The following is a 25,532-nucleotide window of genomic DNA, read 5'->3' as shown; positions in this document are numbered from 1 at the left end:
GTTGCTTACTTTTCCAGATACAGTTTTTAGTAATGCAAATTCTTTTCCTGCAGTAACTATAGCTATTTCATCATCACAGCCTGAATTTAATGTATGAGTGGTTTGCTCTTCATCAAAAGCAGCATATCCAAAAACATCTACACATTTTCTTGCCAATTTTAACGGCAATTCTGATGCGACTGTTACTGGATTACTTAATGTATTTATTGTTCTGACTACAAAACCATCCTGTTAAAATGTAAAACATAAAATTTATATTTTTTTTTTAGTTAATATACATTTTAGAAACACTAATTCAAAAGCAGAAACTAACATCTTTTCCAGCAGTTATCATTCCTAAACATTCACCATCAGAAAACATAACAGAGGATGACCAATCACGACCTTCTAAAACAGCAATCTCCGTAACTGAAAGAGTTTCTGCATCAATAATTAATAACTCGCTCTGTTTTCTCGGTGTATATTTAAAATACAGCGTATTCTAAAATAAATTAATTGTTAGAAGAATATTTTTTATAGATATAATTATGCATAAAAAATTAATACTTAATTAAACTAACATTGGCATAACCAAGCCAACCCGTTTCTGTTGGATAAAAGTCCGTTTTATGAACATATGTATGACCCCAAATAGTTCCTCCATGACCACTACCAATCTTCAATAATCCTCTACATGTATGCAGATACAGGTACTTTCCATCGCTCACAAAACTTCGTCCATTTAGTATTATATTATTTATCTCATTTGGTAACTTAAGCGTAGAAGTATAAATCTTAGCACACTTAGGAACTCCATATGTAATCCAGTCTGGCCGTACAAGTTTTCCAAGTAAAACAGCTTGTACACTTCTTTGCAAGGATGTTAATACACATGGCATCTACAACATATAAATTATAATCTCCAAAAATTTAGAAAAATTTTCTATAGTATTACGAATTTGGAAAAGGATTTACTTGAATATTTTGAACTGCTAATGCTCTTGGACACATGAGTAAAGCTGCTATTGCTGCCAATAAACGACCAGTATCTCCTCTAACAACCACAAGACTCAATAAACATGCACAAGCGACTGCGGTCAAATGACTGCCATCATTGGCAGCTGCTGATTCTGGGCCGTGTGAAGTTGCAAGATCCAATAATAGATCAAAAAGTGGATCTATGAAAAAAAATTTAATATAAACCTTAATATGAAGTTCACTATGAAACAATAAATTTGTATGTGCAAATGTTGATTTTTGTATATTACCAATAACATCATCTGGTTCGGATTTAAGGCCTTCAGGAAGTTGTCCTTGTAATACATCCAACAATGCTGACAGTGCTTTTGTACACAAAGCAGGTTCAATTGTTCTACTTTCTCTCATCAATGTAAAAACGCTTCGTAAACCAATACCTACAATCTAAACATATTTGAACTCGTATATAATCCTTCCAATGTACATAATCTATAACTCTGATGGTTACCTTTGGTAAGCTCTGTAGAGTTGATATTCTTTCCTCATCATCACTCTCAGTATCAGTAGTTTCACAGTATTCTGGCGAGGGTGGACAATTATAATTTGATACACTACAAACTTCATTTGTTTTAGTATGCCTCTCCAAAATAGCACTCCTGACGCTAGCAAATACAGCAAATGCAGAAGCATTGCAGGATAATTCTATTTCTGGTGGATTATTGTAATTTAAATCACCACTTAAATCAACCTGTAAACATTGAAGGTACAAGTAACTCGTGTTATAAAAGAAAAAAAAAAAATACAAACATAAGAGAAAGTTAATAATACCTTCTTTCTATCCCTTTTGCGTACAGATTTATTTTTTTTACATTTTCTCCATTCTTCCTTATTTCTAAAAAATAAAATATATAATGTAACACATAAAACGCTTTATAAATAATATATTATTAACAGTTTCTTATAAGGAACGCATTTGCATTTATAAAGTATTGAGTATTGTAAAAATAAACAAGAAAATATATTACATGTTTATTCTTTTTAATGAATGACTATAAGTATATGTTCTTGCATATTATCATGTTAGATTAGATAGATAATTAACAATGGATAAATAATTCAAAATACCAATCACAAATTAATTTATAAATTAAGTCATTTACTTCATCTGAGAACTGTCAAACTGATAACCTAACATACAGCTTTAATAAACAAACAATTTTAGGTTATTTTAAACATCTACGAAAATCATGATATAATTTCGTAGTACGATAACATTGTATGACATATTTAGAGGAAACAGGAATAGAATTATCAGAAATTTTGTTGGAATTATCGAGTTTGATAAATGACAGATGAAGTCACCGCCAAAAGCACCAAGTAAACAAAGGTGAAAGGAGGTTATACGCAATTCGCACCTCTGTGCTTCAGCAATACTTTTGAACAAATCATAAAAACATTTCACATAATTCTCCGGTTCAGGCAGCAATCTTTCGTGATCCCCGGACACCATGTTGTACACAAAATTTTCAACGTCCGAATCACCAATTCATTTTCGTAATACTATTGATCGTTGACATTCTCTCTCCTTTCCCATGTGATCGCATCGCACGATTTATAAAAAAGGCCATTCGACGATTTCTAACAAAGTATTTATTTATTTGACCTACGATTTTAAATTCACATATATTAAATAATTTAACGGCATATTATTTTTGCAATATTCAAAAACGGCGAAAGATTCGCTTCTGATGTATGTTAAGAAATTCGTCTTAAAAGTACCAGACGGACCGCGACTGCTTTGCGACTTCGACTCTTCGATATGTATTATCACTTTAAAGCAGATTATCATTCGATATGGCGGCTACTTTTCAAATAACCTTCCTTTCATAACTGTAATTTTATAGAGCGGTTTATTGGCTGAATCCTACAGTTGTTAGGATATTTACAAATATAACGAACCTCATACAACATTATTATATATATATATATATATAAATATATAACGATAGATGCGATAACTTTTATATATTCATTCCAAAATAAAATATTTTTACAATATTTATATTTGTTGTTTATATGACTTTGTGAAATAAGGAGTATCTTTATTAGATAACGACTTTCTATTTAAAAATTTTATTTTATGAAATAATATGACTTTCGGTTATATGAATAAGAGTATAATTGTCAAATTTGATTTCGTTATTAGAGCATAAAAAGCATGTTCTTATATATGAAAAATCTATATATAAGTTGTTGTTAACATTAATTCTGGAATATTATATATTTATAAAATGTTTACGTTATTTAGTTAATGTTGTATATGTTACATCCAAAATTTTATGTTGTATAAAATTATATTATATAAGAATTTCCATGTACATATATGTTTTTATTATAAGAAAATAATTAACATATAGATAAATGTTTTATCGTACGTAAACTTAATTAAGTAAGCGTTAAAAAGATATACTGACGTAGAAGTCTTATCTCATATATGATTTAGAATTGATCACCTCACGTATAGTGTAGTATGCGTATCCTGTTATGCTGAGAATACTGTTTTGAAGATTATTGAGGACATAACCTAAGGGACACGATTCAGAGTGCAATTACGTATAAATCTATATTTTATTGGAAAAGAAGCAAGATGAATGTGATTTTATAAATTATTTTATAAACGGATAATCAAGGAAAATTGCTGAAGAATTGTATAACTTCTTTCTATTCCGATAACAACATAACCAAATGACAGCCCTCAAGCACGTATGTAATATTTACATATATAACTCGATAAATTATTTGAAAAATTATCGTTAATATTTTTTTATTTATAGGCAGATTATTTTAGCAAATATATAACTATAATTGTAGACTGATTTTTGCTTGTTACATATCTTGATTGGAACTGCATTTATCTATATATTTAAAAAAATGACAAGAAAGAACTACAAGAAAGTAAACAAAAATTTTAGTTAATTGTAATGAAGGAACGTGATTCATGTGATATATTTTTAGTATGTATCATGACAAAGCTTTGTATTTGTAAAAATATTTAATATTTACATATCTGTAAACATATGTTATAAATATTGTTATTTTAGAAAAGAATATTACTTTTAGTTACATTGGATACAACAGTTAATAGTACACAGGTCACTTGATTGTGTAAATATTACTTAGAAAATACATGTGATAGAATATCTTTAAAAGTATCATTATAAACGTGTGGGAATGGGTAATTGCCTGTGTAAAGATACACCAGAAGAACTTGAAACATATAATAGACAAAATCATGCGGAGACTGAAAATACCATATTACCAGAATCAAGTGTTGGCACAGTTGCATCTGGTGATATGAGCACTACAACTTTTAAATTTCCAACTTCAGCTAATATTGATAAATTGGTACTTGAAACTCTTGGTGTAATTGGTTTCCTTGTTGATAAGTAAGTGTTACATACTATAAAGTATGTTACCTTATGTAATTATACTCTAATGAGTATTATACCTTATATGTAAGTATAAGGCTGTTATTAGATTTATTAATTAATAATTAATTTATTTTTATGCATATTCAGTGAACAAGAGCCACCACCTGCAATGTCAAAATTACATGCTATTGCTGATAAAGAAGATGGGTGGATACAAGTTGTAAGTTCAATGGTTAACGTTATTCCTATGCATAATCCATTAGGTCCTTCAGTTATCACACTTCTATTGGATGATTGTCCATTACCATCAAAGGTATAATTTTACTTTTATATGTTACTTGTTGATGTATAATGTGCTATATGTGATGTATAACCTGTGCTATAGGTCTTCTAACTTTTTAGGAATTGGTTCTACGGTTATCACACATGTTTCAATTATCTCAAAAATTTGGAAATGTACAGACTAGTGCAACTCAACAACGTAACATCTGCGTGGTATTGGGTTGTATAGCAGAAAAGTTGGCTGGCCCAAGTAGCATTGCTATATTATCTGATGAAACTTTGAATTATCTTATTTCAAACATTGTAAGTATAATTAATTATATGCATATAATTTGTTTGAGAAATTTCATTCATGATTTGTATGTTATTTTAGAAAGAAGATATTGATCCTTATGTAGTGTTATATGCATTAATAGCCTTGGAAAAATTTGCCCAAACTAGTGAGTATTAATTCCAGTAATTTGTACAAATAGCGATATTTTTATTAACTTACATTTAATAAATCGTAATGTTTTTACTTCACTAGGTGAGAATAAAATAACTATAAAGAAACGTTTAATGGCAGAAAAGCCAAATCCATTGCTAGAATTGGAAAAATGGGCAACAGAAACTCATTATATACGTCGTCAAGTAGGTTTTTGTGCACGATGGTGTTTAGATAATTTACGTAAGTATTAAAGTGTGTGATACAAAATATTAAAGCATACGTGATACACATAAATAGCAATGGAATTTTCATTATTCTATTTTCTATATATTTCTATATATTTTCATTATTCTAGTTGTTATGGAAGGTAGAAAGTATTCTCACGATTCAGTGGATACAACTGGTATCAACGTAATGTTAAACACAAAGGATGTAAGCGAGTACCTGAAAATATCGCCTAACGGTTTGGAAGTAAGTTTTGGAAATATAATATATTGGGTAATATTTACATATCGTAAGGCTTCCTGTTATTTTTTTTTATTGTATTTTTAGGCTCGGTGTGATGCATATTCATTTGAAAGTGTAAGATGTACATTTCAAGTAGACTCAGGAATCTGGTACTATGAAACACTTGTTATAACTACAGGTGTAATGCAAATTGGATGGGCTACAAAAGACAGCACGTTTTTAAATCACGCAAGTTTTTACATCCTTATCGTAACATGGACGATTACGATGTATGGATTATTTTTGCATATTTTATTTTATTTTATTTTATTATTGTAGGAAGGCTATGGTATAGGTGATGACGAATATTCTGTGTCTTACGATGGTTGTCGCCGATTAATTTGGTATAACGCAGACTGTGAAAGATATCCTGATAGACCTTGTTGGAAAGCTGGTGACATTTTAGGTTGTTTACTGGACTTGAACAAATTAGAAATAATATTTTCTATAAATGGTGTGCGACTAAGACCATCTGTTCAAGTTTTCAAAACAGTACGGTACGTATTCTCTCTCTCTCATCTGAATGAAACATTCTTATTAATGGTCATCCTAAATATTTTAGGTCAGGATTTTTTGCAGCAGCCAGTTTTATGTCGTTCCAACAATGTCTTTTTAATTTTGGGAATGTACCCTTTAAATATCCTCCTACTGATCGCGAATATCAGAAATTTAACGACCACGCTACTTTGAAGCCTGAAGATAAGGTTGTGCTTCCTAGACACATATATCTAGATCAATTGAGGAAACTTAGTGTTAGAGAGGATTCATGTACATTGTGTTTTGACCAAAGAGCTTCAGTAAGATTGCTACCTTGCAATCACAGGTATCCTATATAATTCTTTCACGTATCTTAATCCTTTTTTCATGATATTAACATGAAACGTAAGAACGAATACTATTTCAGAGGATTCTGCCAAACGTGTTCGAATCAACTGATAGAGTGTCCAATGTGCAGAGCTACAATCGAAGAAGTAGTCACTGATAACACATGACACCACACGAGCGTACCGGCATTTTTTAATACTCTTCCACTATCTTTCTCATATTGTATGATTCTCAGGAACTGCCGCGAGGTAACCATAACTGCATGTCATATGTATCACATATTAAATATGGTTATAATGTTTTATACATTTCTTTTCTTACAATACAGTATTTTAAATCAAGAGGACTACAAATCAATCACAGAAAGAAAAATTGTATTTAAATATATCGCTCCTCTAAGATATGTCATTCTGAATGTTACATTCATATATGTAGATATAACATACAAATTATCATATTACAAATTCAAATTACAGAAGAATATCATCTTATATCTACCGGCTGTGCAAATTGCTTTCCCTAGGTTTTACCTAAGAACATCTTACATCTAATTAGATGTTTACAGTAAAATAGCGAGATAAAAATTTAAATATTTTTTTTACTCTATACACATTAGAAAAAGAGATAAAATTTGCAATTTACATCTGAATTGCTACCAATGTTGTACATTTCCAATTTAATGTTTGTGACTGGTTCACAAATATGTAGACACTATTTTGTCTATGAACATAAAGTTCTCTTGTGTTATATTATGAAAGTCTGCATCATCTATTACTTGTCAAGACTGACAAGCAAGTAACTGAATTTGCGCTGTAATGTAAGATTGATTTTAAAAAACTGTAAAATATTATCTTGTAGCATATATGGAAAGAACATTATATATATATATTATATATATTGTATAAGCTTATATTATATTCTTGTGAAGATATAAAATGTTATCATATGTATAACTTTGCAAAAGTTTTCTATAAGTTCTGCCGATTTTTATTCATCATCTTCCCTATTGTTTAAGAATTCACTGTCATTTGTATATTAGATATATATAAGTGACTGGTTTCTTTTATATATTTTTTATTTATTAACTGCAAGATAATCATTGCTTTGCAATAATTATTTATATAATAATCAATATAATTGTGCAATTTTCGGTTAATATCATAAAAGAAATTAAAAATTTTGGAAATAAAAGTTTACATATCACACTGTATATACACATGTCTTTATCCTACTTAAAATTTGTAGATTGTAATAAATATCAAGTTAATTACTTGGCAATATCGCTGAACGCCGAAGATCTGCCATCGATTTGATTCTTCATTCAACATTTCTAAGTAACTACTTTTAAGTAAGATGTTATAACAATTTTTCAAATTGAAAGAACCGTTGAAATCAGAATTAAAATTGGCAATATCGATATGTCCACGAAGAATGTCAAGAAACGATCTCTCGATTTGGAATAGTTAAGCGCGTGGCCACGGGGACGCGTTGCAGTTTGTTACAAGATGGCGGGTGAGTGAGTGCCTGTGGATCGAACGAAGCTGCCCAAAAATACGAGGGATTTTCAGCTAACCCGTGGTGTTTGTGGGTTTCAGATATATCCTACATCCAGAAAGAGAACCTGGACGATTCTGACGAAGGTGAGTACTGACACGGAAATACATTTTTGATGATCGTAAATGTTCGCGGAAGGGGTCGAGTATTCGGCACGGTGGCCCCACCATCGAAGCATGCCAGTGTCTGGCGTGCATGGCGGTGGCGTGGTCGTAAATCCATGCCCGTCTAAGTACATTTTATCTTGCATAATTTTCGGGTTGACCGGGCTTGAAAACTTCATTACCACGCATAACAACACGATTCAGACACCTTTGAACGGGTGTCACGTTTCAGTTACGACTGTAACCCGTATGTCACGCCGTGATTCTCACATGCGCGACCAAGTCATGAGAGTGCCTCGATGGCGTTTTATCGGTTAGGGGGCGCCACGAAACGTGCCGCGCTGTGTTTACCTCGACCGCAGGCTGAAAAAAGAAGAAAACAGAAAAAGGGCACGCGGTCGCTTTGCGTCCTCATGTATTGTTCCTATTCATTTTCGCTCCTTTCGCGATCCGCTCGAAACATCATACATTTTTCACCGTTTCTCCAATATTTATATATTGCGATCGTTACTCTCGACTGACGACATGTTACGACAGTTAATGAATACACACATTGTCCTACCAATTCCTAACAGGGTTTATTTTGATTGTACTTTATGAATAGATATAAGAATGTCCGAAATGATGTGATTCTTTATATCGTTAATGTCTGTAATAAAAAATATGTTTATTTAGGTACATCGATATGGGTTAAAAATAAATTAAAATTTTTTATAACGTCACAGTTTTGTAGTTTTATGCCTATGATATCGATACGTGTAATTTCTTTCATATTCATCTAATGGTTTTTTTGAAAACCGATTAAATTGAATGGAATAAAAGTATCCTGGAGGGTTCAAGTAAACAGAGTTAATGCGCGGTTATTCGCCTATCGGGGTTACTGATCTTTCGACTTCCATGTATTTACTAGTGCCATCTGTCGCATACAAAACCGAACCACATTATTAACTTTCAATAGAACTTTTCGTGTAGGATTTTCAAACTTCTAATTCTAAGCACATGATCGAAATATATAATCGAAATTTATAGCGTTTTGCAGGCTCGATCAATAACCGATTTATCGACAATACACGTCGTGCGTGGATTTTAGATACGTTACGAAGCGTACGATGCGTAAATCCTTATCGGAGTCTGCTGGACCCTCTGGGCCGATAATGTCGGCGCTCTACGTATACATATAGGGCATCCACCTTTCTTTCTTTTTCCTCCTCGTTCCCATGCATACAACCATTCTCACCAACTGTTGCTGCTGACTAACTCGTAGTTGCTTCTAATCGACTTTATCAAACATTCCAGAGGTCGTTTATCAGCTTGGCTCGCTTATATTTCCAAGCGCAACTAGATAGAAAAATATTTAAGGCTGTGCCCTTCGATCCTCGAGGCAACGACCCGATCCGAGATCGCATCGATCATGAGACTGTCACACGAATTCCTATCAATGAACTATTCTATCAATTTGAATGATTCATGAAATTTGTTCGATTTTTTCTCCTCCATCTCGAGGTGTTAGTCACGAACCTAATTAAATAATTCGTCTTATTTCATTCATATAATGATTCATATTCGGGGATCATTTAACGATTCATCTAGGATCCTGAGAAATCGTTACAGTAAGTGTTTATCGATTTAACCTCGCACAAGTTTTTTTACGTGAGTAATCCTTTGCGATTCATGACTCGTGTATCCTATTTGGTGACGTGCAACAGTAGCACGTGACACACCGCTTCCTGATTCATACTTCCGACTTGAGCGTTCGTTCGATCATCAACTTAGCGCACGTAGAATTTTTGTATGACTTTTGCGTGTCGCCCGCCTCGTTTTAGTCAATTTTGTCCGATTCACGTTTCTTCGAAAACTGTTTTCCCTGAATAACGTCGGATTAACTTTGACCATCGACGAAGGAAAGAATAGACATGACATCTTATGGGATTCCGCATCTCATGCTCTGAAATACCGACCTCGAAAAAAATCAGTATTTCTTACGCCCTCTACAATTTACTACGGCGAACATAGTAATTATGTTCAACTCAAACGTCGAAGACGATAAAATCAATAGTTAGGAAAAGATTTTCATTTGTTACATTCTTAAAGGAAAATCTGTCCCGCAAATGATAACAGCTGGCTGTGTTAGGTTACCTGTATCAGACAAATTTCTACCTTGTTTCTATATAGTATCTTTTGGTTTAAATGTATTAATATTGAACATACGCTCTGATCTCACCGAGATTGTAACTCAGAGTAACGTTTAGAACTTTATCTTATATATTGATCATATCAATATTTTCTCCTTTCTATGGATGGTTCTTTTCTTAACTAAACATATTTAACAGTAGCACGAAACGCAGTAAAATGTAACAATCATTTCAAGTTTTTATTATTCGATTCATTTATTTTCATCATTTTCATTTTATTATTCATCTGCGGTTCAATAAAAAAAAAGTGTTCGAATAGACTATTAATTATAATGGAATTCGTCGAAATCATATTTACATCCAATGATCTATATCATAGAATTATATACGTATCTATACTTTCACAGGAAAATTTAGTTTTAATTGTTACCACTACTAGCGTTCTTCTTTTATTCTATATTGAATCGATAATGTCGCATGTTGCACGAAAGGGATAAGGGAGTCACCTAACCCCCCAAATCGTAGGACATGAAAAAGCATAGCATGTTAGGCCTATCTTGTCTTTCGTCGGTGTCTTGACTTATTTCCGAGCGTCGATAACAATGGTTCCCGGCGTTCGACGTGCATCGTTCCGACACGATCGAACGAAACACGTTCGCCGAATTTTTCAAAGTCTGACATATGGCGATGACTACGCACGGGAACCACGACGAGCGATAGTAATCAGTCGCGATTATGCAAATGATTCGGTGACTGGCTGTGACAGCTAGCGAGTCGGACGTTTCTCGGGTATCAATGAATCCCTCTTTTCATTCCTGCTATGATACATCATCGCGTTTACGAGTTGCTTCGAGATTATTTACTAACTACGAAACACCTTTGAATTTTAGTACATAAGTAATGTGTAACGGTCGAATTGATGGAAAATGTACTTTGCGATCTCATTGAAATTTGTTTTTTTTAACTTTTAACTGGTATCTTTAGATCATAAGTGACTGCACAATAATTTATGTCTGAATCGAGTTAGGTTAATTAATTTCGGAGTATTCGATTTTCATTTTCTTCTATTCTGCATTATGGTACGTTACATACGGTACTTATATGTAGATACTATTGACCTCTATCACGTAAAACATAAAACAGGAATTAAATAAAGTAGACTGAAATTAATTGACATAATCTAAACTCGTATAGGTAACTTACCATCCGATACTAATCGAGGATTAAACTCGTAGAAATGAATGCAACGTTTCCAAACGATTTACAGCTTGTCTAAAGCTTCTCGTAGAAGGTATATACAGGATGACCGATCATAACCATAGACGCAGCGAAATCGATCGAACTCCAACAGGTACAAGAGTTCAGCGAATCCTTGCGAAACATTTGCCGCGAAGAAAGAGAGCAGTCTATTTAACTGGCGCGTACGTTGCTCCCCATTCTGTGTTTGCGTTTATCGGCAAAGTGATCTCTTTCTCTCTTTTCTTTTTCCTTTCTTTTTTCTTTTCTCCCTGTACCGGTACGACGTAGACATCGGACGAAGAGGATAGGAAACGGATAAAAAAAAAAAAAAAGAAGGGGAGAGCCATAGGACGAATATAGGTGGATATACAGAGAAACTTTAATTTCTTGGCATTGTGAAGAGTTCCTTGCCCTTTCAGCCTTTTCAGTTCGGTGGTCTGTTTTTGATAGGAGGCCACGTCGTCTAGACACACCGGGGGTTGCCCAGCTTTTATAATCGCAACGAAATGCACCCCTCCGTGCTCGACGCAAAAATACCGGTTTTTTCTCCCTGATTCTGTCTCTTTCTCTCTTTCACTCTATCTTTTTCCCACTCTAACGTTGAATTTCTCTACCCCCTTAGCCTCGTCACCCCTTCGTTCCGTAGCGTCGTGCCGCCGCGTTACATTAAAATGATTTATTCTCTTTATTAAATTCACATTCGAGGCTACGAGAGCACATTCTCGACTCGCGTGAATCGAATCTCGAGACCGGATGCAACCAACGATATGTGTCTCCTCCGGTGGCGGCGACCTGCCCGTGTGTCTCGACCGTGCACAGGATAGGCTTCCCTTTTTCTCGGTCGAGAGGGGTAGTCAAAGGTCACGGAGGGGCATAAATTTTTGTCCTTTTTATCCGAGAAGATACTGTATCTCGTTAGCGATCGTAACCGTATTTACTCTTGCACCATATCGGTTGCCTCGTTTAATCGTCGACGTTTACCCTCCGTTTATCTGCAGTTATGGATTGTTGGCAGATAATTCGTTGAAACGGATCGTATTTGACTTGCACGTTGTTTAAGGATACCTTGAGACACTTTACCGAACGATAAGGTTGCTTGATTAGGATAAATACACGTTTAGGATAAATACGGTAATATACACGTTTTTAAGGCCTCTTACCACTACGCGTAAACCGCTTACTTAAAACTACACGTGCATCTTCTCTTCTCTATTATTATAATGTCTAACATAAAACGTTAAAACATCCCTCAAAGCGTATTGGTAGTTTGGTTAACTAGGAAACATCGATCACATTCAAACTACCTGATTCTAATTATTATCAATGAATTTTTTTCACAGGACTATTTAACGATCGAAAAGTTCATTCGTTATTCAGCGACTGTTCAACGAATATCGAAACACCCCGTATAATACATCGATCGAAATTACTAATATCATAAATTAGGAAGCGTCGAGTACATCCAAGTACCTAGGTGTAATTTACTATTAGCGAAGAATTTTTTGACAGAACGATCTAATCTGAAAATGTTCGTGATCCGCCTATTCTAAGGCTGTGCAAATTCACCCCTTGTTCCGGCGGATGCGACGAGCAAGACGAGTGAAACCGAGCCGAGCGGTGGCGCCTCCTGTCGTCAGAACGGACGCTCGAATGGCGGCCCGATTATTACATGACATTCCTCGAATACCATCCAGACCTCCCTCGTCTCCGCCGCCAAGCAGTGGAGGCTCCTTCTTCTCCGTTCCCCGTTCCCCGCCACCTCCCCCTTCTGAATTTCTTTCTCTCTGTCTTTTACATCCCCATACGTGGCTACACTAAGCCTTCCTGTCTCTTTCTCGCGTCTATCACGTTCTAGAGAACCGAGAGTAGACCTCCTAAGAGGCAAAAGGCTTCGGGCTCCAAAATAGGCCCGCGATACGAATGATAAAAGCACCCCCTTCTGCCCTCCTCCACAGGCCACTGCCTCCACCCACGCCATCTCTTCCCCTCGACAGCCCCCCAGCCCCTCTCACCGAGGCGTCTTCGTTTCCTTTACATCCTGCCGTCGCGGAGGAAGCACGATCGAGAATCAGCCGCGCCCTGTCGAGAGGGAAACACGCCCGGACCGCGATATTCCGGCTCGACGATTCCGTGAAAAAATGGCCGTAGGATCGTACAAGAAGCTAGGAATCTTTGTGCCGCGATGATTCCTCAACGTATTTTCTTTCTCTCGTCCTAATTCATGCCTTTCCACTTTCACGATATTTTTGAAAATATCATAGAATCTTTGTTACGTCGCGATCCATTCTGAGGGTAATATATCTTCGGACAAACAGACGTTTAGTCGTCAGTTTGATCGAGTTTAATTATTGCGAGTAGACTATTGTTCAAGGTTAGCTTCGTTCGACGAGCATGATTTTTCTTTATCGTAATGACGTTTTCTTTTCGTAACGATTAAGGTGATGGTAAAAGACCAAATGCGTTAGTGCAAATAGACGGCAGCAGTGACGACGACGACGACGACGACGACGACGCCGGACGCGGTGGCGGTTGCGAGCTATACGATCGATTCGTGGCCGCCTTCTATTGTCGCTGGCTCTGTATGTAAGGGTTTGCAGTAACCCCCGGAGAAGGACGTTGGCTGACACCCCGTTTAGAGAAAGGGAAAAGACAGCGAGAGAGAGAAAGAGAGAGAGAGAGAAAGTGGTGGTAGTAGAGATAGTACGATTCCTCGTAAGCCACGAGCGAACCCATTCATAAAGACGGGGCCGTGACTAACGAGTAAGGAGAAACGAGCGCGAGCCTGCGTCTCTCTGTCTTCCCTTTCCCCCTCTTTCTTTCTTTACTTTCATCTTCGGCCTTTCTCTCTCTTTTTCCGTATCGATTTCCTTTGCTCCATCGGCTTCTTTTCTGCCGGGTGTTATTGCACCCGGTAACGAGTCGAATTTTTCCCTTCTTTCCTCTCCTCTTTTCCGTTTCCTGGTAACTCTCTCGCGCTACTCTTCCGCCCTCTCCTCTCGCCTCTCGCCGCTTACCCCCGCGATTTCACGCTGGTGGTTAATTAAAAACGCTTTGCCGCGACGAGATCCGCCGACGAATTTGATAAACGAGCCCACGCTTCCACGAATCGATCGCGAGACCGTGTACGGGGAAAAAAGAGGAGAACACGCGCAGAAAAAGTCACCCCTTGCTTGGATTTATCGATCGGAATGGATTACACGAGGTTGGGCACGCGCGCGCTCGAATTCGATTTCCCCCGGAAGCGATCGGTCGCGGCCCTTCGTTCCGTCGCGGTTTTTGCGGCACGTCACGGGAAACCGTTGTTGCGTTACGTTCGTCCGCAAGAAACCGTGTAAATTGTAGGCACGCAACGGGCGGTAGAAAAGAGGACTCTCGCGAAGTGATGACAACGAGGAACGTCGTCAGCCTTTCTGGTCTTTGTGCGGACGCTTCCGCGTTCCATCACGTGGACCGACCTCCGGGAAGGACGCGACATCATCGATAACGACCGCGATGGTGCTAGGTTCTTTTTCATCCGTCTCGTTCTCAGAGAAGAAGCTTCCCAACGTCGTTGTGATGGCATTGTTCCGAGCTATCGGTAACGACCGGAAGATTCTGCCTTAAAAGCGGAGTAAGTCTTCTCACCGGTAGCTGACTCGCGGTACATAGATGGCAAACGAGCGTGTTTTTCCTCGCGTCGCGATAGCCCTGATCGCTGGATCGCCTCCTTCTCCTACCTTGTATCGCCATGTTTTCTTGTATTTTGATGGCGAGAATGTCGCACGCTGTCGAGCCACTTAAGAGACTGTTTAAGGTTTTTTTTCGGTAATCCACGGTTCGAGAAAAAAGTTTTCATAGGGCGGTTCCGTGGGATAGCCAGGAAGATAGTAGGAACGCGAAACGTCTTACCTGATCGGGCAATATCGAGATAACCCTTCGAGAGGGACTTTATTACGACGCTAGGGAAAGTTTTGATTGGGTTACAAAACTCGTTCGCTGAGGGATCGATGGATACCTCGGAAACGGAAAAGCTCGATGTAAACGCAACCCTCCTCTGGTCGCTACGTCCTCTTCCGTCTCTCCTCGTCCTCCGGCAACCCCGGCCTTGGCCCAACGTTCGATGGAAACCAACAGCCCTTCGCTCGCTTTCGGCCATTGCACGGGGGAACAGAAGAGGAAAGAAAAAAAAACAGAGGGCGAAAGAGGAAAAAACAATCTAGCTAATTTTTCTACCGCATACAAGGGCACTGGGACAACCACTGCGAGACTAAAGCGTCACCCCACCTTTCGTCCATTCAGTCGTCCTTCAAAGGGATCAAAGGTACACGTCCAACCTTTATCTCGCTGAAATCGTCGAGCCACGCGTATCTACGAAAGTACTTACTTTCGTAGCATCAGAATTTCCTTTCCGTATTGTTTCTAATTCCCTCGTTCTCTTCCGCCGTTACTTCTCCGTTTCTACCTGTAAACTAGCCAATTCGTTTCTTTAAAATCGTTTAAACTTTGCACGATAATTTCCAATTCTCCATCATTGAATTTTATTCTTTCCTTTGCCTTCTCTGTAATCCGTCTTGTTACACCCTTAGTATTCTACTTACTTGCAGCCACACCTTGGTTGCATTTTACAGTTTCGTCTTCTTCGATGGAATATCTAGTTACCGATACGTGATCGCGTAATTATTACCGTATACGTGACTTTCGAGGATTGTCGGTGAACCTTATGCTCACGTAGGCGACTCGTACATCCGATTTCGCTATCGAACGAGCGTGCTGAAGAAACAAAATCGGTTAGCCAGGTTAGCCGGTTAAGGGACAAACCGGAGAGCTCGGGTGGTAGCTGGAATCGCGACGATAACGCGTATTGATAACACCGAGTCTATTCAAAGAACTACTAGACGAGGTATCCCATTAATCAAATCTAAATGGTGGAGAATGGTAACGTAAATGCAACGTGAATGTAACGTGAATGTAACGTAAAAGTACGGTCACAACCTTAAAGTATAGGAGCGTGTACAGCTGGTGCGTTATCAGGTACCTTTACATGGACAGGCAGGGAAGAAGGGAATAGATAACGAGGAAGGATGTCGTAACACCTTCCTCCTTGTCACCCTCGGTTCCCTCACTGTTCTCTTCTCGTTCCTTCTTGAATACGAAAATAGGGACGCGACGACGCACACGAGCCGGCTTTTGTCTTCGTTTCCTTTTTCTCCCTTCGGAGCCGGTCGGCCGATTAGGCAGCGCGTGTAAATGTGGAAACTAGCTTCTCAATGGACGAGCCTGGCATTCTTCGCCTCTTTTTTAGGCACGTGTCGTTTGTGTGTCGCACATATATGCATTCCACACGTGGGTGCGTAAAGTGTAAATAAAATTCCAACCGCTGGCGTATCTAACGGCGACCAACGACGTAGTCGAGGAAAATTCGTGTCTCGCGTTACTCTCTGGTGACGTGCGCGGCAGCACATACACGCTACGACAACGGAATTATCGTCGCGTTAAAGTTTTAATGGTACGGGTCTCTATGCCGGTGTTGGTAGATCGTGCGAGAGAACGTTCCGGTATTTTGGAACGATGACGAACGTGGAAAACACGATCGGTCAAAGAGTCGCGAATAAAATACACCGGTGGCGGGCGTATTTCGTCACCGGGAAGTAATTACGTCACTGTCGGGCGCGTCGGGCTCTCGTGTGCCGCACAGGCAGAGAGAGAGAAAATCGATCGGCGCCGTACGAGTCGAACGTCATTTCATGTATTTTTAAAGCTTTTCCCCCCTGACGATTTAAGCGGCGGGTGGCAAGTGACGAAAGAGAGCCCGGACGATGGGATCGAGGTCAAAGCTCGAAGCGGCACGAGAAATTTCGTCCCTGGAATGTGCCGGTTCCCGCGCAATTGTTGCGACAATTTAACGCCGTTGTCTCCATCTCCTCCTTCGTTATCTCGCCAACAAGTTAATCTTTATAAATAGCTCGAGCCACGGTTATATTTAATCCTGACCCTCGTGGTCCGTGTTTCTGCGTTGATACCTCTCTTTCTCTATCTCCGCTTGTCTCCCGCGTCTTTAACGTTTTCTGGAAAATCGGAACGCGTTCGATAACTACGAGATTTTCTACGCTCGAGTGGGAATTTCTAAGACGAATGGAATCTCCGGTAAATCATCCAGCGGAAGGATAAGGTCGTGAATGACGCGAGATTGAACATTCATTAAGAAAGAGTAATTACGTGCAACGTCTTCGTTATACGAGGCAATAATTTATTAAAATTTCTTTGTGACCTTTCCACGATATCTGACCCGGTTCACCGAAATATCATCTACTCGCGGAACTAGCGCGCCTTTCTGAATAATAGAAGAGCTTCGCGCGAATATCCATCCATCCAATGTCCCAGCCGAAAGCCGTTTTTATCATCGTTATCGTTTCTCGCTTGCTCTCCTTACCGACATCGTTTCTCGTGGTCCTTCGGTTAACCTAAATTCAGACACGACTGCTAATCGATCGGCCTTACACGCTTCTCTCCCTCTTCTTTCGTTTTTTCTTTTATCATCCCTTTCTCGCGTTCCAGCAATACCGACTTCTCTGTCGCTCTCTGTCGGCCAGAAAATTTCGCGCGATCGATCGATCCACCGTTCTAATTTCGATTCGGGGCTGTAGGCCTCGAGCGCAACCCCGCAGGCCTTCCAAATCAACGTTACCTGTATGAATTTTATTTCACGAGGACGATCGTGTTTCCACGGTGTCGGTATCGGTCGAACCGAAGTCGATTCTCGGTTCACGAAACGTTTTCTGACGAGCGGACTAGAAAAGTCCACGCGAATTAATCTTGGAGCTCGACCGACAATAAAACCGGACTGTCCTTACATTCCTGGGCAGTGTGTCGCCCGCTATTTTAAGCCCGGAGTTTAATAAACTTACGTCTCTTAATTAGACCTACTTCTCTCCTCCTCTATCGTCTCCTCTCTCGTTTCTCCTGTCTACATCTGATTGGTAAACGGGTTGAACCAACCGCCTCGATCCAATCGTTATCTCTTATTGTTAGCGCGTACTGTTAAATGTTCTAAACAAAACTCCAGTCTCTCTCAACTTTCGTGATATACCGTTTAAAACAATTATATTTCTATCGTATCAAAATATGGATTTTTATACTTTTACCATTACTCGTATTCCTACATTTCTTTCTTTTTTCATGATAAAAATCAATTTTTATAAGAATATATACGTAACTCCCTTTGCTTGTGTTTGCTTGATCGGTGTAATGAAATTGGATCATGGCAGTAATCTACTAATTGTTTCGACTAATGCATGCGTTTTCCCACAGTGGCTCTACACGAATTTATCTTTATCCCTGTGCGTAGAGGAAGAACGTAGTTCAGATTTTTATATTTCAAGAGTGGTTAGATAGACCGTTGAGACGCACCAGATTAGATTAGGGACTTACTTTTCAACGAGAAAAATTGTTCGTTGGGTTTTAATCGTACGATACGAAACGCGCGTCCTTCAGATTATTCTATTCCTTACTTTATTTTCTTCTATTCGTAAGGACGTAGAATTTCTTTCCCACATAGATTTTTTTTTGTAATATCTGTTATCGCATCGTCTCCCGTATTCGATATATGGAACGGAGAAAATAATTAAAGACACAGCGACCCAGTGGGAACGAGCGCGTAATGATAACTATCTCGTTGCAGTTTTAAACAAAATATTACTGCTCCTCGCTGATTAATCATCGGTACGTGGGATCGAGTGCTCCGAGAAATCATTCGCGATATTTGCTCGGCAGAGTACTCGCGAGGTATTCCGTCCTCTCGTTTTTTCTTTTTTTTTTTCTTCCTTCCTCTTTTCTCTGTTCCGCTCGCAACGCCACGCGAGTTTACGTGTACGTCGTATTACGGCACTGCGCAGCGTACGCTCACTATTCTATGATACAATCAATGAATGACTGACTGCGTGCCGTGACGTGGCTGCGCTGGTGACCGTGATGACTTATCTCGAGCTCTTTCCCTTTTACTTCCCCGCTCGTACATTCATTTTTTCGTCCTCTGTTTTTTTACACGAAAAACGTCGGTTGCGTATCTAGGCGTAATTAAAATTCAAATGGAAATTGAAATTGATATTTATTGCATGCGCTGTACAGTTGTACAAATTTCTCGATTACATTTCGATATTCCGATAGCGAGGCAAAGTAATTAAAAATTTTAATATACAAAACAGGAAAGGTAGAAACGTACGATGGAAAAATTGATCAGTGAACGAGTGTCGTATCCTTCTTTGGCTAATCTCGAATTTGGTTGCAAAAGGATGCAATTTCTGTGGAGTAGCCGCTGTCGGTTTTCGTGCCACGATGAATTCTTCGCGCGAACCGTTTAACCGAGTCTGGTTTCACCGCTAGCGAACGGCGGAGAAAATGAACGAGATAAAGAGAGAAGAATCTGCCGGGCACATGGAAAAAGAGAAAGAGAAAGCCGAATATACGTTGCCGGCAAAGTGTGCCTTCCTACTCCCGGTAGTTTTCTCTGCTTCCCCTCGCTTCTATATTCGTCCGTTTCTTCTCCCTTTCTCCTTTCATCCGGTGCACATTAGCGACGTGAAACGTACGTTCTCCACGGCAGACCGCACGCCACGATGCAATCAATGAATGACGGTGTGGCGCGGCGCGCGCACTGACCGTGATGACTTTTCTTATCTATCAGTAGTCTCTCCCTCCGTTTTTCCTCTTTCTCTCTCTCTTTCCGAACCCTATTCCCTTATCCGTTCTTTCACGTAATTCGTCTCTTTCCCTTCGTTACGACCTCGCTGCTCTACATCTGTTTCTTCTTTCTCTGTCTACCTCTCTGCCTCTCTTTTTAAAACTCTTTCTCGGTCGCTCCCCTTTTACGTTTATACTCGCCTCCTTCTCACTGAAGCTCCCTTTTTTCCCTCCTAGTCTCTCGCACGCTCTACCTCCTCCGTGTTCTTTTCCCCTTTTTTCTTTTTTTCTTTTCTCGTTCCTTTTTTTCACTCTCGTTCACTCTCTTCCTGGCCTCCCACCCCTTCATCCGGTTCACATTACGCACGATGCGTACGCTGACGGGAGTACGAGAAGGAAGCGCCTCCACCCTTATCGCGGCAACAGTGCTCGCCCGAGGCGCACTTAAAAGGTGTTCCTAATGACGGTCCTGCGACCGTATTTTAAGGCGCCGCTCGCTCGCTCGTTTCGCGAATGGACAAGCCCTGCAACGTCTAGAGACGTTTTACGGAGACTTTCGTGAAATCGTGAGCAAAACACGGCAAATTGATAACGATGAGTATCGAAGGCGTGGTCGTAAAGGTGCAAATATAGATCGAAAGCTGTGCGACTTGTTTATATTTATAGAATACGTGCCGTCACCACCAAGTCTTCGTTTCCTATAACAGATGTAATGTTTGAAAGCCGGATCGATAGGGTATTGATAGTTCGAATAAATATGAACGTCTCTTGGAAACTCTTTCCTCGTTACTTTGCTACGTAACGAGAAATTATAGTACAAAGTGTTATTTTCTTAAGGAAGTAAGCAAATAAAATACACTCCAAGTTCAGTTTTACGTATTTCAATATTTAGCTATGTATCATTAGGCAAACAACCCTCTATGAGATAATCCGATGACTATTTTTCCATCGAAGGGAAAACACATACCATATAAACTTATCATAATCGTAGAATATCATGCTGCTCGTACCGCGAAATAACAGCTATCCTAATTACGAACTAGGAACGATCAATGTCCACGGATATTTCATTCGTCAAAACGTTCGAATATGTAACTTCTTATCAGCGTATACATTTCGATCTGCGGATGTTCCATTCATCAGAACACTCGTCAGAACACGTATACAGTGTGAGATTAGACTACGAATAGGCTATAAGTTAGACTATAGGGTATAACTGAGAAGTGCAATGAGACTCAAGCAAGAATTAGTTTGAAAAATTCGGAGTAAAAAAACAAAGTATACGCGGTGAAGACTTGAAACAAGCAGCGGAGCCAAAACGTTGACTGCCATGCGAATTTTACATATTTTGCTTTGGGTGCCGCAATAGACCGAAATACATTACACCAAAACATTTAGCTTCTGCAAAATATTATATCGTATTTATACACTGTTTTTTTTTGACAATGTTACCTAAATTGTTCACGTTCTTGAATATTCCTCGGTTTATGAAATTTATATATATTTTACCTCGATCGTCCTAGAAAATTGAATAACGAGATAGTCGATAAGTTAACGCCCACGCTGTATAATCGTAACTAACAAACGACTAACATGTAGTGAGATTTGATCAAGATTCGATCGAAAAGTCGGGAGCGGTGCCGAAAGTACACGCATATTACTGCAAACAAGTAGCGGGGCCGACTAACCGGAGTGCAATAGTAGTATAGCGGTTTTGTGGCGTAGTGGTGGTGGTCGGCGGCGTCGTCATCCTCGTCGTCGTCGTTCTCATCGTCGTCGTTCTCATCGTCGTCGTTCTCGTCGTCATCGTCGTCGTCGTCCTCATCGTAGCCCTCCTCATCGTCGTCTTCGTCGTCGTCGTCGTCGTCGTCGTCGTCGTCGTCGTCGTCATCGTCGTCGACGGTCGGTGACTATCGATCGGTGGCGGGCGTCGGCGTCGGTGCCGCGCGGTGGCGCCCCCGTCGTTGTTGGAGGACGGCGACGGCGCTCTGCCTCGGTTGTCCGCCCCTGGGGGGCGGAGGAGGGGGCGGCGGGGGCACCGACACGCAGACCAATCATGCCTTTGGTGGAGCCGGCAAGAGCCCGGCGTGTACGTGAGGCCGCTACACTAAATGCGGATTTATCAGTCGACGAGCCGCGTTCTTGTTGTAAAACTTTTCATTCCCGATCCACCTTGGCTTTTTTCCACGATCGCGATCGACACGGTGAGAGTCGCGCCGACCGTGAAACAGTGTCGACGTTCACGTCGAAACGATCGAGCGATTCGCCAAGGCGTTCCCGCTGCGGCGCCCCTTTTTTTATTCCGTGGGGGGCGTTGGAGAACGCGAGAACAAGGATGCTGCTTCCTTCGTGCGGTTATCTCGTCGGATCGTCGATGAATCACGTTGTTCGCGAGTTCTTCGCTATGACGGAGTTGGACGATCGAGAGGCTGACACTGGTACACAGACGAGGAACGGATAAGTGAAAAAGTGGCATGCTAAGCGGACATCGAGGAACCCCGCACGATGTGAACGACGGAATTCGGATAATTTCGGTTGATTTTGAAAGTAATTTTTGGCACACGGTTTGTACGAGGAAAAGATTCGTCGAATACGACGAACGTACAAACGAAAGAATTTGTATACAATAACGCACGCTTTAAGAGCTTTGATATTGTAGAGCGTGAAAAAATCTCCAAGTACGTGACGCATCATGGAAATTCCGATGCGTAACGGTAAGGAAAAAATGACACGCGTGGAAAAGAGGCGGAAAAATATGGTTGATTTTATTTTTGGAGCTAGCGGAAAATGGCATTGTAACGCAGCCTTAAACGCGGAAAAGGTGGCGAGGAACTCGCCGGCCACGCATGGCCGTTTCGCCCGAAGGATGTCATAAAATGCCGGCGTAAGGATCCATCTCGACGGCCAGTAACCATTTTCTATCGTCCATAATGCGATCGTAGCTCTTTTCGACGAGACGCAGAGACTAGAAAAACGAACGAAGGAACGACGGTGAAAATGCTGCGAAACAAGGATAATAAAAGAGATTTCGCATAGAGAAATCGCAGGCTGCCGTAACTACGCCAGCAGCATCTCTCTTGCCTGTAGCTTCGTACCTTGTGATAATCGGATTGTGTTAGTTTACGAGGGACAGACGTGTGATTGACGCGAGTGCGCGGTCTTTTCTCTCGAAAAACTGACGCAACGATGTTTATAGTGAGGATGCTTGGAATGACACGTGGATACATGAAGAAATCGTCAGGTTGTTTCACAGGATCGGAAAGGTGAGCGAATATTACTCGAGTAAAGAAATTAAATTCGTAGTTTTCCACTTCGAAATAAGAAACGTAAGACGCCACACGATGTGCTATGCCGAATCGCCTATAGCGAGATTATATAACACCGTAGAGAATCGAAAAGTACGCGTCAAACGTGCATCACTGTACACACGAATCGATGAATCGTTCTTGCCACTGTAACTCGCGTCACTATTTGCCACATATTCCATATATGTACATATGTGTAAAAATCCAATTGCTATAAGAAATTGGTGATCGACCCACGGTTGCGCAATAACCGCGATATTTCTGCACGCGTAACAGAAATTATAGAGGAGATTAAAGTAAAAACAAAGTTTACCTGCGCTTTCATAACAGTCGGTCGATTAATCGAGTAAGTGGTCGAAATACGACTCGTTACCGTTTTTTTCCTCTCGGTGGGGGTAGGTACGCGTGAAAAGAGGAGCGAAAATCGGTGAGAGAGAATGTGGATGGTGTGGCGGATAGCGAGAGGAGCGAGAAAGACAGAAAGGAAGCGGAGGAAGAAAAATAAAAAGCGACAAGCTACCGCGAAACATCGACAAAAACAAATGTTCTCGTCGCGGCTAATGAAACGCCTCCGGGAGCGAGAGAAGAGAAGCGAACGAGGAAAAAAGGTCGGGAGGGCGAAACCGAGGAAAATCGATGTAAAACGTACCGGAAAAGGGGTTAAACAATCAGTCGCCGGCCGAACGAAATGGGTTATTTCGCGGTGGACGATGTTTTAGGTGTGGCGAAAGGGAAAAACCTGTCGATTCCTTTTGTTTCCCGTCCCGAGCCGGATAGTCCGCCAAGAAGATGCTCTCTCCCTCTCTCCCCCCTTGATTTATCGATCTGTCCGCTTTGTCGTGCCACTTTTCTTTCGTCTTTCTTTCTTTTTTCTTCCGCGCGAGACAACGATAATTAGCAAGAGGATTGATTCAAGGGTTGAAGCGACCGAGCAACTTCTCTCTGCACTTGGTCGCTTTGAAGCCTCGACGAGAAAGCAGTCGCGAGAGGGAGAGAAAGATAGCTCGTAATGGTTTGTTATTGATCTATCTCGAAGACTTACGGTTTTCCTTCTTTCTTTCGTTGTTCGTTTCCCAACGTTTTACGATTGCATGACGGGGATTGGTTCGTAAGGAAGAGAAATATCTTCGATAGCAGGGAGAGAACGTATCGGGGGGAAACCGCGTACGACTTTTCTCCGCCCCTTTCTTATAATTGCGTGTCTCGAAAGGGCGAAACGAAAAACGTAACGTCTGTTTGCTCCTATTGCTGGTTTTCACACGGGGAACTCGATAAAACAGAGTTTCAAGAAGAGAGAAAAAGAAAGTGCAGGAGCCGCTGTGAAATCTTTCGTGGTCACAAGGCTCGATTACGGGGAAAGCTACTTTGCCAAAAAATTGAAGCTAATTGGGACCTCGTTAAACGCGAGAAAACGAGAGAATTCGTTACCGCTACATTCAAACTTTTTATCCATTTTTTCTCTCCTCGATTTTGCTTTTTTGTTTCTCGTTTTCTTTGCTTTCTTTTTGTTTCTTTTGTTTTCGTTTTTTGTTAGCGTCGTAAATACCAAGCGTAATAGGCAGACTTATACACCCTTTTGACCTTTTCGTTGTTTATCCTATTTCTCCGGCTGCGGAGGCTTTGATTCCAATGTTACAGACTCATCGTTATATCAACAAAGCAGTAATTATACCGCGACGTAAACGGAAACCTGACGGTTACTCTGATAGCGCGTATATATTATCGTTAGGCGGTCCAAATATACGCCAAACGCACGCTTAATCGCTTTCTTCCGCTTTTGTTTTGAATATCGTTGTCGTTCGTTAACGTAATTAAGAAATTTCGCGAACTATGCATAGAATACCGCGTAACGATCGTACGATTGTCACGGACACGTACGTTCGTTCCAATAAATCTTTTCGCTGTTCTAGGACACCGAGCGTTAATCCTGCTCATTGTTTCACCGCGTTCCACGTGACCATTAATGGTCACGTTATTTTAACGAGCGTCGGAAAATGAACGTTATATAATTGCATGTATCGATACGAGAGGCTGCGTGTATCGTTATCGCATCTGTGACCGACTTATTTTAAATCTATCCACAGTCAACCTCTGGAAATAATCGTATAAATATT

At 40.0% G+C, this 25,532-nt stretch overlaps 3 protein-coding genes across 8 annotated transcripts in view; 2 read left to right on the top strand and 1 right to left on the bottom strand.

The window, feature by feature from the left end:
• The window catches only part of hiw (MYC binding protein highwire), a 264,809-nt gene extending 261,977 nt beyond the window's left edge, over nt 1-2,832 (bottom strand). Inside the window, exons 1-8 of the mRNA XM_069126048.1 lie at nt 2,373-2,832; nt 1,786-1,849; nt 1,466-1,705; nt 1,248-1,401; nt 955-1,157; nt 561-878; nt 314-481; nt 10-228 (exon numbers count right to left, since the gene is read on the bottom strand). Coding sequence (XP_068982149.1) covers nt 10-228; nt 314-481; nt 561-878; nt 955-1,157; nt 1,248-1,401; nt 1,466-1,705; nt 1,786-1,849; nt 2,373-2,467 — 1,461 coding nt within the window. The 5' untranslated portion in view covers nt 2,468-2,832. The remainder of the gene's footprint in view (nt 1-9; nt 229-313; nt 482-560; nt 879-954; nt 1,158-1,247; nt 1,402-1,465; nt 1,706-1,785; nt 1,850-2,372) is intronic.
• A 448-nt stretch (nt 2,833-3,280) lies between these two features.
• Nucleotides 3,281-7,382, top strand: LOC138186460 (RING finger and SPRY domain-containing protein 1). Of its 3 annotated transcripts, XR_011174889.1 has the most exons (13): nt 3,286-3,720; nt 3,792-3,971; nt 4,078-4,403; nt 4,536-4,701; nt 4,791-4,973; nt 5,044-5,110; nt 5,197-5,337; nt 5,453-5,568; nt 5,650-5,793; nt 5,884-6,101; nt 6,167-6,427; nt 6,509-6,677; nt 6,758-7,382. XR_011174889.1 is itself a non-coding variant. In XM_069126372.1 (12 exons), the coding sequence occupies exons 3-12, from the start codon at nt 4,189-4,191 to the stop codon at nt 6,594-6,596; spliced, it is 1,599 nt and encodes a 532-aa protein (XP_068982473.1). In that variant the 5' UTR covers nt 3,281-3,720; nt 3,792-3,971; nt 4,078-4,188; the 3' UTR covers nt 6,597-7,382. The 3 variants fall into 3 exon arrangements, 2 of the variants coding, with proteins under 2 accessions (XP_068982473.1, XP_068982464.1); XM_069126372.1 differs by having other exon boundaries at nt 3,281-3,720; nt 5,650-5,797; nt 5,888-6,101; nt 6,509-7,382; XM_069126363.1 differs by having other exon boundaries at nt 3,287-3,720; nt 6,509-7,382.
• A 530-nt stretch (nt 7,383-7,912) lies between these two features.
• LOC138186321 (serine/threonine-protein phosphatase 4 regulatory subunit 1) overlaps nt 7,913-25,532 on the top strand; it is a 148,221-nt gene continuing 130,601 nt past the window's right edge. For 3 of the 4 annotated variants that reach the window (XM_069126164.1, XM_069126103.1, XM_069126145.1), the window contains exon 1: nt 7,913-8,069. The gene's annotated coding sequence lies outside the window, so the exon portion shown is untranslated. Of the gene's footprint in view, nt 8,070-23,245; nt 23,377-25,532 lie in introns of those variants that run through there. The other variant, XM_069126121.1, reaches the window with a different exon arrangement.

Source organism: Bombus flavifrons, chromosome 1 (genome assembly GCF_040668555.2).
Source record: "Bombus flavifrons isolate JBK064 chromosome 1, iyBomFlav1_principal, whole genome shotgun sequence".
Classification (NCBI taxonomy): domain Eukaryota; kingdom Metazoa; phylum Arthropoda; class Insecta; order Hymenoptera; family Apidae; genus Bombus; species Bombus flavifrons.
The sequence above is the reverse complement of the archived record's forward strand: the minus strand, read 5'-3'. Positions and strand labels throughout refer to the sequence as shown.

Coding starts and splice junctions, on each gene's coding strand:
- LOC138186460 (XM_069126372.1), top strand. CDS start 4,189: ATGGGTAATTGCCTGTGTAAAGATACACCAGAAGAACTTGAAACATAT. Junction 5,798..5,887: donor CACGTTTTTAAATCACGCAA/GTTTTTACATCC, acceptor TATTGTAGGAAG/GCTATGGTATAGGTGATGAC. Junction 6,428..6,508: donor TTGCTACCTTGCAATCACAG/GTATCCTATATA, acceptor ATACTATTTCAG/AGGATTCTGCCAAACGTGTT.